Genomic DNA, 16,573 nt, shown 5'->3' with positions numbered 1-16,573 from the left:
CTGGGCTGTCACATTCCTGCATAAACCACTCCTTGGATGACTACAGAGAGGAGATGAGAAGGTGGCTTTCTTTAGTTGAGGGCAGTCCCTGAAAAAAGGCTAAGTGAATTGCCCTCAGCTGCCAAAGTTTCAGCTTCCAGGATTGTCTCAGCCCTGAAAGGAATAGCTGAACAGCACACTCAAACAAATACTATAGTCCATCAATAATGGAAAGCAAAATTTCCAAAGACAGAGATTCCACCTTATTTCACTAGAATGCGGTAGTATCTCTATCAGTCTCTTATTCCACCATTTTTAGCATTCAACAGTTAATCACTCACAATGTCAGACTCTTACATATGATTGGATATGAGACCCCATAAATTATTAATTAGTTTATTATTTCCAGAGAATTTTTGGTGTGTCTATAACCATACAATTCTAGGCATTTTGATTCTTGCCCATCAGAACATACATATTATCTAAAGGAGTATTTTGATAAAGAGACTTCATTAAGATCTAAAAACCTTATTCAAAGTTTGAATGAATTCTTCAGATGTCTAGTCTTCTTGTACATAATAAAGAGTATTATAAAGCTGTAAACTCCCAGCATATCTCTGATGTGATTTCATCGTTTGCCATTATTAAACAGTCAACATGGCAAAACCAAAAAGTCATGCAAAGCACGTTAATTGCTTTTTGCAAATGATAATGGCAATCAAAACTTAAGCAACTATTTACAACAATGAATTGTGGCTTCTTAGCCAGATAAGCCAAATTGCCCCAGCAAAAGCACTGCTGTATACTATGTTGGGTGTATGAACTTTAAAACTCTGACAAAAATTGTGTATTTCAACGGTTTTCTTAAACTTTGTGGCTAAAAGTCATGCTGCTGGTATAGCTAGCTTAACATAGTTTCATGTACTATTATAAGCCACTGTTTGGAGAAATTGATCATCCTAAAAATATTTCTGTGATGAGACTTGGTGTACTACATGGCATATCCCATATTTTTCCTGGGAGTTGGGAGTTTTTCCCGTGTGTGTGTGTGTGGTGTGGTGTGTGTGTTTATATTTTCAATTGATCTGTCTGCCTATTGTGTCTGCAAAAGGCAAAAACAATTGTAGTGGTTAAAAAATGTATATTAGCAAAGACGCTAAGGAAAAGGTGACTTTCTATACTTAAAATATTTCAAGTCAAACTTTTTCTTTTGTTTTTTTAATTAACACTTTTATTACTATCTTAAAATTTAATTACAGTAATAATGATAATAGTAATAAAAACCTATAAATGATGTTGCCTACTTTTTCATAAAGTTTATTTCATTTTTTTGTTAAATTGCCATGAATGTAGGAATAAATAATTTTATTTCTAGAAACTAAGCAGTCTAAATAACAGCCACCATTTAAAGAAGCAGAACTATGTGTACGAGATCTCATGTTATATCAGTGCATAGAAGTTTTTCTTTTTTTTGAACTCTTTGAAATTTATCTTAATGCTTTTACTGGACAGGTGATAGAATTCTTGGATTAAAAACTACTTTTCTTGATTTCTTTAGTTTTCCTCCTATGTGTTTCATCCCACTTTTGTTTCTAATACCATCCATGTTTCATACTGTTCACACAATCTCTGTTAATCGGTATTTTCAGTCCTCATATTCAATTTTATTTATAATACAGTTATGGATTTATATTAAAGCAATCCGTGAATGACTATTAAGTTTTTATATAGACATTTATTGCTTAAGACACTTCTAAAAATGGAATTTAACAAGGAAATGAACTTAAGTGATGGAGATGCTAAGAGCCTCATTTAAATAAATTTAATGAATAAATTTAGATCTCATATTCATCATTCTATATTTCGATCTGTTATGGCAGATAATCTTGTATAATATTCTTATGCTTTTTTGTAACTACTTTTATTTAAGTGCTCATAAAATTAATATATTTCCAGAGGGAATTCATTTTGAATTATGCTTTATATCTGCACTGACACCCAGCATTAATTTTCCATTTAGTACGCAGGACAAATATTAGCATGCATACATATGGAAGAGTGTTCAGATTTTTAGAACTAAGGGTTCGTAATCTCTGTTACTATTGGTCATACATTTACTGAATGCAGTTGGGAACAAAGTACTGGATGTATTCTACTTTTCCTTTTGGCTGTCAAAAATTATTAAAAGGTACGTAGATACCTTCTTTTACCTTTTGATTTTGTAAATTAAGATATATTGCTTATAAAGTTTGAGGTGACTTAACAGTACATTACAAACATATTCTTATCTTATTACAAGTTGAATTCTTCTTAAACTGCCGGAGATTGACTTTGAGTGAACACTGAGACATGGATATTATGAAAGAAGGGTTTCAAATATCAGCTTTGTTGATTCAGCCCTTCATCCTGGAAAGGCACCAGAGAGAGAAATGTCTTTAGATTGTTCCAGAGGACCAAGGTTTCTGTGGATATCTATTCTATCAGCGAGAATGCTTTATGTGTTCCTGACTAAGTTAGGCTAACAGGGAAATATCTAAGAAATAACAAAAAGCAGAATGTGGAGAGTTTAATGTTACCACAAATGCACTGTGGGCATATTTCAGATGGGATGAAAAAAATAGATTCTTTTGAAAAATTGAAATCTAATTTATGCTGCCTTAAAAAGTTCAGTTTAATTTCAAAAGAAAATCTTACAGTTTCCTGATTCAGACTTCTCATCTGTGTAGTGGGAGCATTTGATTTGTCTGGTGTAGCAGTTCTCTGTGGGAAGAATACTGACCATGAAACAAGTTATGTCAGTATTATAAAGACTTTACACATAAAATTACTCCTCAGGAAATGAAGTGAGTGGAACATATAAAAATCTGTCAGGAAATTTCTCCTGTGGATGGTCTTGTTTTCTTAGAGGGGAATAAGCAGTATTTGTAGAGTGGATAATAAGAAATCGTCTGTCACCATCAGGAGGGTAGATTGTATATATAGAAGCCTCCCATATATATTTTATGTGTAAATATAAAAAATAAATACAGGCACATACTCCATTAAGATTTCAGAGAAATCCCCATCAAAATATGTGTTCCATTTAATTTTATGTAAGAATGAAAAATGTAAGGAAAGCAGCCCATTTATGTTCTACATAAAATAATAGTTCATTATTTCACAACCTTAAGCCCAATAGTTTGTGGTATATTTAATCTCATCCTAAAGAAAACTAAAAAAGGAGCCAGGGAAGTTAGTTGGGTAACCTTAGAAAGTCATTTAATCTCTCTTTCAGTTCTGCCTACCTCACAGGGTAGCTTCACAGATGAAATGTAGATAGAAAAGTACTTTGGAATAATAAAGCAACATATAAATGCAAGATAGTATTCCTTTTGTTGTTCTATGAAAGTGAACCATTAGAAATCTGATGCCAAATGTGGGCATACATTCAGCCATATAACATGACGTTTTGAAAGCCTTGTTCTGGATAATACATCTTTTGTTTTTCACCAGGATCATACATGACTCCACATTAAACAGGATACACTGAGCTCAGTAACATAGAGCTTTTAATGCTATAAAAATAAATTCAGACTATAGACCTATTTAAAGACTATGTTGCTAACTTCTGCAGACTCCTTTTTTTTTTTAACTCAATTCCTTGGAACATATAAGTCATTCATCAACTCTTAGATATTTACTATATAAAAAAAAAAAATTGCTGTGTCCCCACTGCCTCTGCTCTCAGAAGGTAGCATGCAGATGCCACTAAAGTGTGAGCTTATTACGGGCAGAAATTTTTGTTTGGTTGGTTTATTTTCATATATCTGATACCTATAATCTGCTAATATGTGTTGATAGACAAAAGGCCAACCTGACTTTTCTGAAGTTAGGTGGAAGCTCACTTATTTATTTAACAAACAGCATTTGAGTATGTATGTGTCAATTCTGATGACTCTGAAGATTTATAATCAAATACTAGAAATAGTAAAGTGGTACTTACATTTTAAGATAAGTCTCTACAGACTATTATAGGATAATAGAAATGAAATTACTGAGTTTCAGGAGGTCAGAAGAGTCTTGAGTAGATCACAAATAGCTTCTTAGATAATGAATAAGTTTTGTTGAGAAAAATAACTGAGTATTAATTGAAGTAATAAGATGTTGAGAAGCAATTCTTTATGGGTCTCTTGCATTTTTGTATGTATTAATGGCCAAGGCATTGAATAACTTTTTTTAAAAAATGTCTTTTCAAGGTGTTTGTCTGGCAAACAACCTTGGGAAACCGAGCAAAGGGTAGGTATGCCTACCTCCCAACTGTGAAATACTCAGGATCCCCCAAGCAGTGCTCCTGTCATGTTCTGGGAACCAGTGAAAGAAAATGTTGATGCTATGACTGCATTAATGTGAATAATAAAGTTTTTGTCTCTCATTCAAGAGTTGCATATCTTCTGCCAGCTCCCATAAAACTGTGACTGAGTTGCTTATGAGCTAGCATGTAGGGTAAAATCTTAGTCCTTCAGAGGTTGTGACAGCTTGTTAATGGGGATTGGGTATAGAGGAAGACATGACTTCCTGAAAAAGAAAGAATGGGAAGTCTTCTGATGGATTAAAGGGATTTGAGGGAAGAAAATGGAAGTTAGTAGCAAACCTACTGACCAGATTTTATAGTCAATTGAGGAAAATATGGTCTTGTGTTTTACTGACTATTAATGATGAGAAACTGGGAAGATGGTTGCAGTCTGGTTTCCAGGAAGAAGGTTCAAGGGTTGAGCAGTGCCTTGATTATGTTAACTTTCCTAGGGGCAGGGGAACTCCCTTGGCTATCTGGTGGACAGCCTCAGGTCCACACATTGTAACAACTAGCACTAAGATGAATACTGTGTGGACTGAAGATTCTCTTCCTCTTTGCATCAACAGTTACTAGAATTATAGAAGAAATAAATTTGGCCAATGTTACAAAAAAAAATTGGGTGAATCATAAGAACTTTGGTTCAGTTGGGAGTTGAGGGTATGGGATGAGCAATGATTGTGATAGAGGAATAGCAGTAACTGGACCTTCTTACAACTCTGCCTGTCCTGCAGTCTGTCACGGTAAACTTAGATATAATTGGAGATGACAGAAAAAGGTCTCTGAGTCTGTGAGTTCTGGCTGCTGTACAGAAACTTTGGCCCTCTTGGAAAGATTTGGCTGGGATAGACTCTATGAGGAACCATAGATGAGTCAGTTATTGACTGGTATCGGGGAATCCTGCTGCCCCAGATTGTGTTTATACTGCTGAAAGGTAACATATTGGAGAATGAGAAGGGAGCCAAAGAATTATAAATTTTATGGTCAGCCTTGCCACTTTGCAAAACTCCCTTAGCCAATATATTGTGACTGGATGAAGAGTTATTATCTTGATGGATCATGTGCAAGTCAAGCCCATGTCATCCAGAGGGAACAACCCCCACCCCATTATCTTGCTGGGAACCAATGCAATTGTGGTTGCTGAGTCCAGGGGTTCCCCAGGTTAAAATCAGTAGTGTTAGTAATGATGATTTTATGTATAATGTGTTCATTTGATTGAGCTGGTGAGCAGCTCCCTTGCTGCCCAAAATGGAAAGTAAAGGTGCCTTACTGATAAGGAACGAATCTCTCCCTCTGTGCCCCTATATCATTTCTAATCTTTCTCCATCTGTTTTAAGGAAAAAGATGATTATTAGTTCATCAAGATCATCCATCTGAGTGTGCCGGGGAACTTTGGGGAGAGGGAGGACTCAGACATTTTTGTCTGTCACAGAAACGTGTCAAAGTCACCATCCTACTCAGTCCCAGAGGTGGGAGGCCTGTCTTCAACTGATGAGGTTTGGGCAGTATTCACAATGGGAAAAGAGAATCAAAGTAACCTTTTGGATGGGGTTGTTGAAGCCTCAACAATATGTTGTTGATTCCGCATCTGAACATACAGTAAAAATTGATGTGTGATGGGATTGTAGTTCTGTTCCATAAGTGCCAGAGGGGATCATCTCAATTAAGAAAAGCTGCATATAATGAAGTGAAGAATCCCTTGGGAATCCCTGAATCCTTCTGACCATTTTGAGCTACAAGCCTCTATGACTGGTGATCTTGCTAATTGGAACTTTTGACAAAGTCAGGCAGCATCCACTTGGAGGTGCTGTTTAGGAATTTGGACCCCTCCCTGCCCTGACATAGCTACCAGGTATCTTTTGAAAATCAGGTATTATTTTGCTATTGAGCTCTTGCTGAAATTGGACACCTGAGTCATGGAGGCATTTGAACTCTATGGCCTATTTTCATTTTGGAAATGACTAACAAGGTAGCACAACCTCAATAATCAAATGGAAATGGTATATTCAAGAAAGTGGTAAGCCTGTCCCCAGTGCAATCTCAGCTCTACACACAAAAAGTAGCAGTTGCCCTCTGCTGCCCACTCCACTGCCTAAAGCAAAGCTATTAGTTCAGTGGCACGCTTCTATTCACAGTGCTTTTCCTGAGGCCTTGGCTTGGTTGGATGATGTTTTGGCTAAGCTGAAACCTAATCATGTGCACCGGGATGCTGTAGTTTTATCTTTGTTAACAGTTGTGCAGAGCTAAAAATGGGTGTGATCACTCTACCCACTCAGGAGAACTTAAGGATATTACCATTTTTTAAAACTGACTTTGGAATGTGGTCTGTGCACTAGCTTATTTGCCATTTGGACATACATAGACTGAAAAATCAAAGACACATCTTTGGGTGCTAGGAATTGTACTGATTGAATCAGATGAGGCCCACATTCTAATGAAGTCCCCTAGAATCAAACTGCTGATCAACTTCAATCACTTAAGTTACCATCATTTGCTATCTGGATCCATCATAGTAGTCAGCATGGCAACATATACACTATCATAAAATGGGTACAAAGTAAATGCCTCTCAGTTTCTGGTGCAGAGTCTCTACTGCATGGGATTTATTCAGTTCATCGAGTCCAGGACCCTTCAGAGGAGGAGGGGGCATGGCTGATATCAATAATGCTGGCTGATTTTATCCTACTACTTGTAGTTCTGTGGAGAGTAGACTTAATTAAATGTCTTATAAGATAGATTGAACAGATTTGGTCCCAGGCTGTGTTTATAATTGCAGAAGCCAACAGAGTGGCTTACTAATTGGGAAAATTTGCCATATATCAAGACAGTATTAAAATGAAGAGTGGATACTATTGGAAAATAATTCTTCATACATGTCTTAAATTTCTGTATGTCTGCAAGCAGAGTTACAATTGCCTTGGCTCCAAACTATGTTTTCAAGAATTTTTGTATTGGACGGGGTGCCTGGGTGGCTCAGTCGGTTAAGTGTCTGACTCTTGATTTCAGCTCAGATCATGATCTCATGGTGGTGGAATTGAGCCAGACATTGGGCTCTGCATTGGGGCATGGAGTCTTCCTAAGATTCTCTCTCTTCTTCTCCCTCTGCCCCTCCCACACTTGGGATTGCTCTCTCTCTCTCTCTCTCTCTCTCTCTCTCTCTCTCCAAAAAAATAATAAAAGAAGAAAATAATGTTTATACTAGGAACAGCTTTTTTTTTCTTGGAACAGCTTTAAATGATAGAAGGCTTCTTCTAGAGCAAAGGATAAGTGTGCTTAAAGTCTTAGAAGACACAGCTAATGTATTCCTACAAAGCAAAAGGAAGGCATGCTCATAGTCTAACAACCATGCTTACCCCTATAGCCATGGAAAGATCATGCTTACACCTATTACCAAAGGATCAGATTCACTGTGCTTGGTGTTCCTTGTTCCTTTCCTGTAATGCAACCCATTGCTTGTGCAAGTGTCAGTCATCTTTGTTTCTCCCTGTAGGAGTTGGGGCTTGAGGAACCAGCCACAAAGGCTGGTCCTCTAGCTACTGCTATTGCTGTGAGTACTGTGAGTAATCAGCACTTTTTCCCCCTCTGATCCAGGTGTCTTGTGCCTTCCACCAGCATCCATGCAGCCTCAATAGTTAGTTTACATGTAGGCTAAAATTTCAGACCCTTAACCATTCTTCACAATTAGTAACTATAAAAGATACACCTCTAATGTAAATGATCTTAAAGAGTTGACATTTTTGTCCATATAAAGTATAAAGTGATTGCATCTTATTGGCATGATGTTGTTATTTAAGCAGTGATTCAAAGAAAGTCTCCATTTTTGTTGTTGTTGTTGATTTACTTTTATTTTTGTTTGGTCTTTATTAGCTTTCAAGTTGGCCATGCTCCTCTGCATCAGCTTACTGAAAGGGAAGGAGCATGGAGGGATGTGCATGGGATATTTTCATGGGCCAAACCTAAATGTGGTGCATATCATTCACCCTTGCATTCCATTGATTTGAATTTATTCCGATATAACCATTACATAGGGGAGAAATGTAGTCCAGTCCTTTGTCCATGAAGAAGAGAAATAGTTTGGGGGAAAATCTTTTCCACAGATGGAAGGTATTTCTAAGCAGCAGAAACCTCATGTATACAGACATGAAAGTGTAGAAGACATGATTTTGGCCTGGCTAAAGTCAGAAGATGCATGAAGTAGAGACAGTGGTAGATGATGAGAGGCTTGACATGAATCATCTATCTGAGACTAGATTGCTCTAAAGGTGATGGCTGGTTGCTGAAAGATTTTAATCATGGAGAAACAATATTAGGAACATTACCTACAAAGATAAAGCAATGGACTGGCTGAGAAAAAAATGGCAATTTTAATGAAGTCAGTGACAGAAGAGATTGACTAACATAATCAACAAGTAATTACTGAGCACAGTCTAAGTGTTACACATTGTGCCAGGTGCTGGGTATATGCCAAAATAAAACCAGTAATAAATGGACCCCTTAGATGTAAGTGGTAAGAAGGGTAAAGAATAGCATGTGGTCTGGGAATGTCTGAGAAGAGTCATGAGGTGGGGAAAATAATGAGCTCAGTCTTGAATCATTTCTGTGTAGTTGTGCAGCATTGAGGTGAATTTTGTCCAGTAGACATTGTTTATGTATAGCTCAAGCCCCTATGAGAAATTAATACAGAGATAGAAATGAATAGAAAAAGGCTAAAGAACACCAAGAAAGGGCTCTTACATCATACATATTCAAGTGTTACTTGATTGTGTTTATTTATTTATGTATGTATGTTGCTGTTAACAAGGAGAACACATTTTAACTTTCTTCAGACTTCTCAGATACACTGGTAGAGCGAATATTTTTCCATGCCTAGAAAGAAAAAATAATAGCATTATATTCCAGAAGAAATCTTCACAAATCACTTCACAAGTGAGTTCATACTCTGCTTTTGTTGTGGGTGAGAGAGAACTTGCCTTGTAGGAATGGAGGTCTCCGTCCTTGGATTCCCCATGGGAAGATTTACAAGGGGATCTGTGCTCATGCTCAGATAAAGACAGCCAGAAGGAGAGTAGCAAGCACAAAGCAATTTTATTAAAGCAAAATACACTCCCAAGGTGGGAGAGCAGCCAGGTTTCAGGAGGTGGAACCAGCCCTCAGGTTGTTCTTGAGTTGGATACTACTGGGTCTCTCTGGGATGGGGATGCTGTAAGGTACAGTGGGGTGGTCTCTAATGGAGGCTGCTTCTAGTCATTAGGAGAACTCCCCCCACAGGGAGTTGGAAGGGGGAATTTTTGATCCTACAAGGTTTGTGGAATCATCATGCCAGCCTTTGTCCATCCAGCAGCGCTGTGTATGTGTAATGCAGATTCATTATAATGAGTGTAGAGGCTCTCCTGGAGCAAAGGTGGAGTAGCAGAGGACAAGTTCTATACCTGTGGCCTTTTGGTCTATCAGCCCCAAGGTCTTAGGAGCTATCAGATCAAGATGTTGTGCTCCCTGGCTTTAAATGTGTAGCTTATTTGTCACCATCCTTGCCTCCAGCTCCTGTCTCTATCATTCCTCCTCAAGGACTTGGATTCAGCCTTGAAGCATTCTTTCCACTGCTTATATCTAGCTTCTACCTAACACTTTGAAATGTCTGTACTTGGTAGAGGATCCTACTTCAGTTTTTTCAGATTGTTGCTTCTGCTAGCTAGGACAGTGTTGTAAAGGAGGGTTTTAAGTCCTTTAATTGCATTCAGCATGTTGTTACCATCCTAAAAGACACTGTGTTCCTTGTGGTTATTAAAACATTCCTGTTTAATAAAGAAACACTCTTCATGTATACTCTAAGCTAATTGCTGTTGAAGGTGCAGTTTCGGGAAATAGCAATAATGAAAAAACATGGCTTAAGATTGGCCAGTTTTATTTTGTTTTGTTTTATTTCTGCTGTTTTAGGACTGGAGGTAACAAGAAAGAACAATGAGCTTCTCTTATTCCACCTTCCTATGCCATCTCTGTCATTTATTGCTTTGAAACTGTGGCCACTGTAAATGAGACATGGTTTCATGGTTGCCTTCCAAAATGGAGTGTAAAGATGAGGGGCCCCATGCTTCCATTACAACCTTCTCAGAAGATGGAGAGATGAGAGTTCTTTTCCTTTTTGGTTAATTTTTGCTCATTAAATTGTCCAGTTTAATGGAAATGTTGAGGGTGGTATGTAAACATTGTAGCAGGGATTATCTGGGTTCTTTTAGTGACTCTTAGGAGACTATTCTAATTTTAACTATAATGTGACATTTAGAAAGGCAGTTTCTGTTTTTCCTTTTTTAAACTGTCTTTAATTTTTATTGATTTTTAAAGTTTATTTTGAGAGAAAGAGAGAGAATGTGTGAACAGGGGAAGGAAAGAGAGCGCAGGAGAGAAAGAATCCCAAACAGGCTCCGCGCTGCACTGTCAGCACAGAGCTATGCTGGGCTCGATCTCATGAACCATAAGATCATGGCCTGAGCTCGATCTCATGAACCATAAGATCATGACCTGAGCATAGATCAAGAGCCAGATACTTAACCAACTAAGCCACCCAGGTGACCCATAAACTAATGTCTTTAAAAAACCCTTTTAGTGTTTTTTATTTATTTCTGAGAGAGAGAGAAAGAGGCAGCGTGAACAGGGGAGGGTCAGAGAGAGAGGGAGATATAGAATCTGAAGCAGGCTCCAGGCTCTGAGCTAGCTGTCAGCACAGAGCCTGACGTGGAGCTCCAACCCACGAGCCGCGAGATCATGACCTGAGCCAAAGTCAGATAGATGCTTAACCGACTGAGCCACCCAGGCACCTCGACTAATGTCTTTTTAAATGTGTCCATAGTACTTGGTTTTGGGCCAGAGGTTCCAGAGTCTAGACCCTCTGCCATTTCAGATTTGGGCAAAAGGTGGAACAGAGTACTACAATGGGTAACAACTAGGTGTTCCCAGTGGAATATTGAGGGTGAAGGCCCTACTGCAGTGGCTCTGTCCTTCAGGGAGCTATGTTTAGGTGCTAGTTGTGTGGTGTGACACAGAAAATAAATAAGCAGGATACCTTTTTATCTAGTCTCAGTTTTCTAGGCACAGGCCAGAGAACCACAGCCATATTCCTCAAGTTCAAGGTATGGAGTGTGGCATCTTTATGACTGTGCTTGGTAGAACAATGTTAATACAAAGATATACTTTTGTAATTAATTCTAATAGTAAATTTTATCAACACATATCCAGTTACTTAACAAGTTTGCTTTTTAAATCCTGAATATGTTACCTTTTCCAGTTATATTTTAGAAATTAATTTTTCAATTTTCATCTAATGATTGAAATTACTGAGCTAGAAGAAAAAAAATCATCTCATGTTGCTGGTAATATAAACTTGATATTTGGATTATAGCACTGTGTTAGATTTAGCTTTCTGGAGTGAGAACTTTATTAAACTGTAATCATTTGATTTTCAGATAAGCAAGTTTGATGATCTAACTATTACCTGTTTTTCTTGTCTTGTATTTTCCATTTTAGGAAACATCCCAGTCATCTGGACTCCCTGAGTATGTTAAAATAGTAGAAGTTGGACCTAGGGATGGATTGCAGAATGAAAAGGTAGTTTGATACTAGTTTAACATAGTAATTCCAAGTGCTAAACCAAAATATTTATTAAAATTCTAGTCTTAGATGGGTTTCATATATTACACGATTATGTTTGTTCTCAATTGCTACTTAAATTTATGCATCTTAAATATGATTTACTTTTGTTAGGAAGTAATTTTCTATTTATGTTTCAATAGACCCTATGTGAATTACTTATAATTTTTAATGCTTTCATAGGTTATAGTTCCTACAGATATAAAAATTGAATTTATCAATCAACTTTCCCAAACTGGCTTATCTGTAATAGAAGTGACCAGCTTTGTGTCCTCCAGATGGGTACCACAGGTACGTAAATGCATAATTCCTTAATTGAATCTTTAAGTCAACTTTGCCAAGATTTAGCCAAAGATTTGCCAAGATTTAGCAAATTGTAAATTTTAATGTTAACCTATTATTATTAATTTACTATGTTTTTTTTTTCAAAATATTAGCCCATGCATTGAGACATTATTAAAGAGAAATCCCTATGATGAAACATCTATGTCTTAAGTCCTAAAAAGTTTTGGGAACTCCATCTCAAGCCATCCTGAGTATATGGTCCAATATAATGAGTAGATAAGGTTCTTAAATAGCAATTTAGGAGCCTGCTGTCAATTTACCACTTTACTGACTTCATGACTAATCTAAATATCACTGTTCCCCACTGCTTAGTGCCTAGTAAGTAGGTATTGTGAAATGAATGATGAATCAATCAGCCTGAAATAATCATAACACGTCACTTTGAATTTTTTGGTATGGACAGCTGACTCTTAACTTTTTGTTCATGTATTTGGTTCTGTGTAATGAAGACCACAAATACTTTCCTTAGGAAGGCACAAAGAGCTTTGGGACACTAGACCTATTTCCTTGACAATGGTCATTTTGTAAAATCGCTCACCATTATTTTATGAGCTATCATTAATTTTAAGGGAATGTGAGCCCCTTGTATCATACTTAAGTCTTTATGAAATTGCCTCTGTTTGATTCAATTAGTGTTCACTTCACAAATTTGATTACTGTTGAAGAAAAACTAGAAAGGTGTAACTTTGGCATAATGTCGGGAAAAAGAGAAGTTATTGGTAGTATTAATTGATGACCAATCACAGTAGTATTTCAGATACTAAAGTTTACTAAGTCCTATTCAAGATATTTTTTATTTTCCAATGTTTTTATAAGACTGCTTACAAAATATTCTTCTTTACTGAGATGATGCGAATTGTCACCAATTGTCACATTCTATTATATAACCCTGGAAATTGTCTGATTATTCTTGACACTAATCTAGGACACATTCAGTAACATTTAGAAAGATGAACCTTTCATGAGGGCCATACTTCCTGTTTAGCTGGTTTAGAGGAAAGATGGTCAGAGCAAAAGGGAAGGCAGTCTCTCTGTATACAGTAATAGGAAAATGCTTTCTGGTCTCATATTAAATAGATATGTGATAGGGCCATAAAACAAGATGACTTATTCTAGGCTTGGTCTGAAGGTAAACTCAGGACCTAATCTATTGAGATATAATGAACACTTCCTAGGCTCAACTCAATAATGAATAATTCAATTCATCATTATTGAATAAATGATGGAATTCCCAATGTAGCTCTTGAGGACAGCTGTGGTGAGGCAGAAGTACCTTTGGTACTGTGTCCCTGTCCACATTGTGCCTTGAGCTTGAGTAAGTGACTTAACCTCTTTGGACCTTGGAAATCCCAGCGATGCTTCCTATAGTATGGGAGTGTTGAGGGCAATAAGGCCCATGAATGGACTCCTGCCTATGAGTGCCCAGAGTCCAGAGCACGTGGCTCTGACCGGTTCTCAGTAGGGTTATCTGAGTGATTGCCTGACTCACAGATGGACTGACTGACCCTGAATTCCACACAAGTTAGCTTCCTTCTTTTTCATAAAAAGTCATTTTCTTAGAGATGGAAGTATGTGTTTAGTTTAAATACTGGATCAGACAAGCCTGATCTGAATAATTGAAGATACTTATTCAAACACTAAATAATATGTTAGGTATTTCACTTTTAATTCTCATGTGGTTACATGCATAACAGTGTTTTAAATAAATGTGTTAAAAATCTGTAAGAAATTGGTGTGTCTGAATCAAAGATATTACCAGATGGAGTCTTCCCAAGTTATACCAGCCATTTTCTAAAGGACCTGTCAACATACTGAGGTCTTTTCAAAGGGCAATTTCGAGAACATCCCATTTTTTAAATGTGATTTTCCATAGTTGTGCTTGTGCTTTAGATTTCATTGAGCTGGCCTGCACAGAGCAGTTTTTATTGTAGTTGGTGATTGTCTCATCATGTAATTCTGCCGGTTGCATTGTTTTCATGTGAACAGAAAAGGGTGTGAAATCAGAATGAATTCATAATGCTAATTTCTCTTTGGAAATTTTACCTTGTAATCACTCATTTTTGAAGAAAACCTTATGACATTAGACTCCTCTAACTTAAAATCATGTCTGAGATGTGACACAACAGTTTTAGTGCAACTGCTGATGGATAATTGTCTGAAGTGATTTGTACTTCTTCTAAAGATGGTGAGTGTAGCTATAAATCGGTGTTCTCTTAGTTCCCTGCATTTTCTTCTGTTTCCTTTCCTTAAACATAGGTCATGGGAATAGTCCTCTAGTTTATGTTTAGATTGCTGCTTGTTCACTTATTCTTTTTTTAGCGTTTTAAAGCGTTTTTACAGTTGCCGCCCACTGTTGTGTTTGGCAGCAGCTTTGTAAGACAGCTAAAAGAAAAGTTCCACGGTAGCAGGGTCCCCTATAAAACAGGATCCCACACCTATCATCTAAATGGCCAGAGATGATAAAATACTTGCCATTTAAAGAAAAAGAAAAAAAAAAAAAAAACCACAACATGTTCTTTACAACTTATCTGGAAAAAAAAAAGGTTTCCTTAGAGTGACATATAATACAAGAACATTTGAAATGAATCCAGATAGTCTCTCACTTTTATGGAATGAATAATAACAGCACAAAGAAAACATGTTTATAAAAATAGGCATACTGCAACTTTGGAAGGTGGCTCTTTAGTAGTAAGCTATTTAAATCATGATAAAGACAATAATTTCAAAAAGTGAACTAGTGTTTTATATTCATGTTATTTAGCTATTTGGTTTTAAATGTTTTCATTCACATGAGTGATGAAAGTGAAAATCATTTATGGAAAAATAAGAATACATTAAACATATATAACACTGTGTGTTTCCATAGGCCACAGGCAGAGTCTCAGCAAATGCTCCCATTTACGTTCATTTTTAACTGTTGGAAAAGGTGGGTCCCAAGTTCGTGACATGGACAGAGATTTTTCTCTGTAAAAGTAAAAAGACATATACTTAAAAGACTGTAACAATTACTTACAAATTTGTTAAACACTTGAAAATATGACCTAAGCACAATGTGAACAACAAGGAATGCGTAAACATTTCCCAGCCCTCCTTTCAGTGTGTGATGGTATTCTTTATTAGTAATGAAAATGGTTACTGGATTGAAGTTTCAGGTTCAGATTTACATTGATGAGATGCAGGAGGCTGTAGCTTCTACTTCTGAGTGTCCTGCTTCTCTTCCTGGCTCTGCCCTTGTTGAATGAATGGGTATGTGGAGAAGAAGCTTGGAAAAGGGTATTTTAACATAGATGTTGAGAGTGTGTGTGTATGTGTGCGTGTGTGAGATAGAGCGCCTCAGAGGTTGAGAGAGCACGTGCATATGCACCCAGCCCCCTGAGTATTTTGCTTAGGAGGCACAGTTAAGTGACAGGGTAATTTCATCATCTGGGAAGTGTTCCAGTGCAAGTCCCATCCATTATACCCCGATGGGTTGGCTTCTGCTACCTCCCCAGAGAATATGCAGGAGAAATTTACCAAGAGTACAGTTTTGTTTCAATGTAACAGGAGTCCTTGTACACAGATACAAGGGTGAGCTAAAGGAGGAGCATTTAACCCTAACTCTCTTCAGTGGAGGCTGCCTTAGTGTGCTCACTTCTGTATTTAGAATACTCTTAGCTGCTACTACACGCTAAGAATAATGAATTTTCACTTAACTGCTGCCCTACTGTGTACCTTTATACCTTCCACATGTCATTTCTATAGTAGAGATGTGTCTGGTCAATTACCACAGTCAGCATCAGGCACCTGCCAGTTAGGATCACCAGAATAGTCATTGGTGATGTCTTCATTTCCTTTTCTTATCTCCTGAATTTGTAGTCATGGTACAGATGCTACACGTGTACCACATGCTGCTTCCTTACAAAAAGCTTATATGGAAGGCTTATATTTAAGGATTTTTTGTTTTTAGCAATAGCTTCTAGCTGTATTAGACTTTTTTAAAAAATTATTTGAGCATGTTGAATTTCATACTTGTCAAATAATAGGTCAATGTTTGTGCAATAGTTGATCTCAAAGAAAAATAGACACACAGGTCTTGAGCAAATGAGCTCTGATAGTTATAAAAAGTAAATGAGTGCCTTTTTCTCTGTCTCTGTCTCTCCAAAAATTAAAAAAAAATGTTAAAAGGGGGAGCCTAGAAGTGGGCAACTGGGTGGCTTAGTAGGGTTAGCATCTACTTCTTGATTTTGGCTCAGGTCATGATCTCAAGGTTTGTGGGATTGAGCCCCTTGTCGGGCTCTG

The 16,573-nt window shown here is 37.2% G+C and overlaps 1 protein-coding gene and 1 long non-coding RNA gene across 3 annotated transcripts in view; one reads left to right on the top strand and one right to left on the bottom strand.

The window, feature by feature from the left end:
• HMGCLL1 (3-hydroxymethyl-3-methylglutaryl-CoA lyase like 1) overlaps positions 1-16,573 on the top strand; it is a 184,952-nt gene that overhangs the window by 37,186 nt on the left and 131,193 nt on the right. For both annotated transcript variants that reach the window (XM_039244305.1, XM_039244304.1), the window contains exons 2-3: positions 11,828-11,908; positions 12,134-12,241. In XM_039244305.1, coding sequence (XP_039100236.1) covers positions 11,828-11,908; positions 12,134-12,241 — 189 coding nt within the window. The remainder of the gene's footprint in view (positions 1-11,827; positions 11,909-12,133; positions 12,242-16,573) is intronic.
• The window catches only part of LOC120239802, a 153,064-nt gene continuing 145,566 nt past the window's right edge, over positions 9,076-16,573 (bottom strand). The window contains exons 3-4 of the long non-coding RNA XR_005530512.1: positions 11,796-11,882; positions 9,076-9,175 (exon numbers count right to left, since the gene is read on the bottom strand). This is a non-coding gene — a long non-coding RNA (uncharacterized LOC120239802). The remainder of the gene's footprint in view (positions 9,176-11,795; positions 11,883-16,573) is intronic.

This window comes from Hyaena hyaena, unplaced genomic scaffold (genome assembly GCF_003009895.1).
Source record: "Hyaena hyaena isolate Hyena2069 unplaced genomic scaffold, ASM300989v1 scaffold_242, whole genome shotgun sequence".
NCBI classification, from domain to species: Eukaryota; Metazoa; Chordata; class Mammalia; order Carnivora; family Hyaenidae; genus Hyaena; species Hyaena hyaena.
The sequence above is the reverse complement of the archived record's forward strand: the minus strand, read 5'-3'. Positions and strand labels throughout refer to the sequence as shown.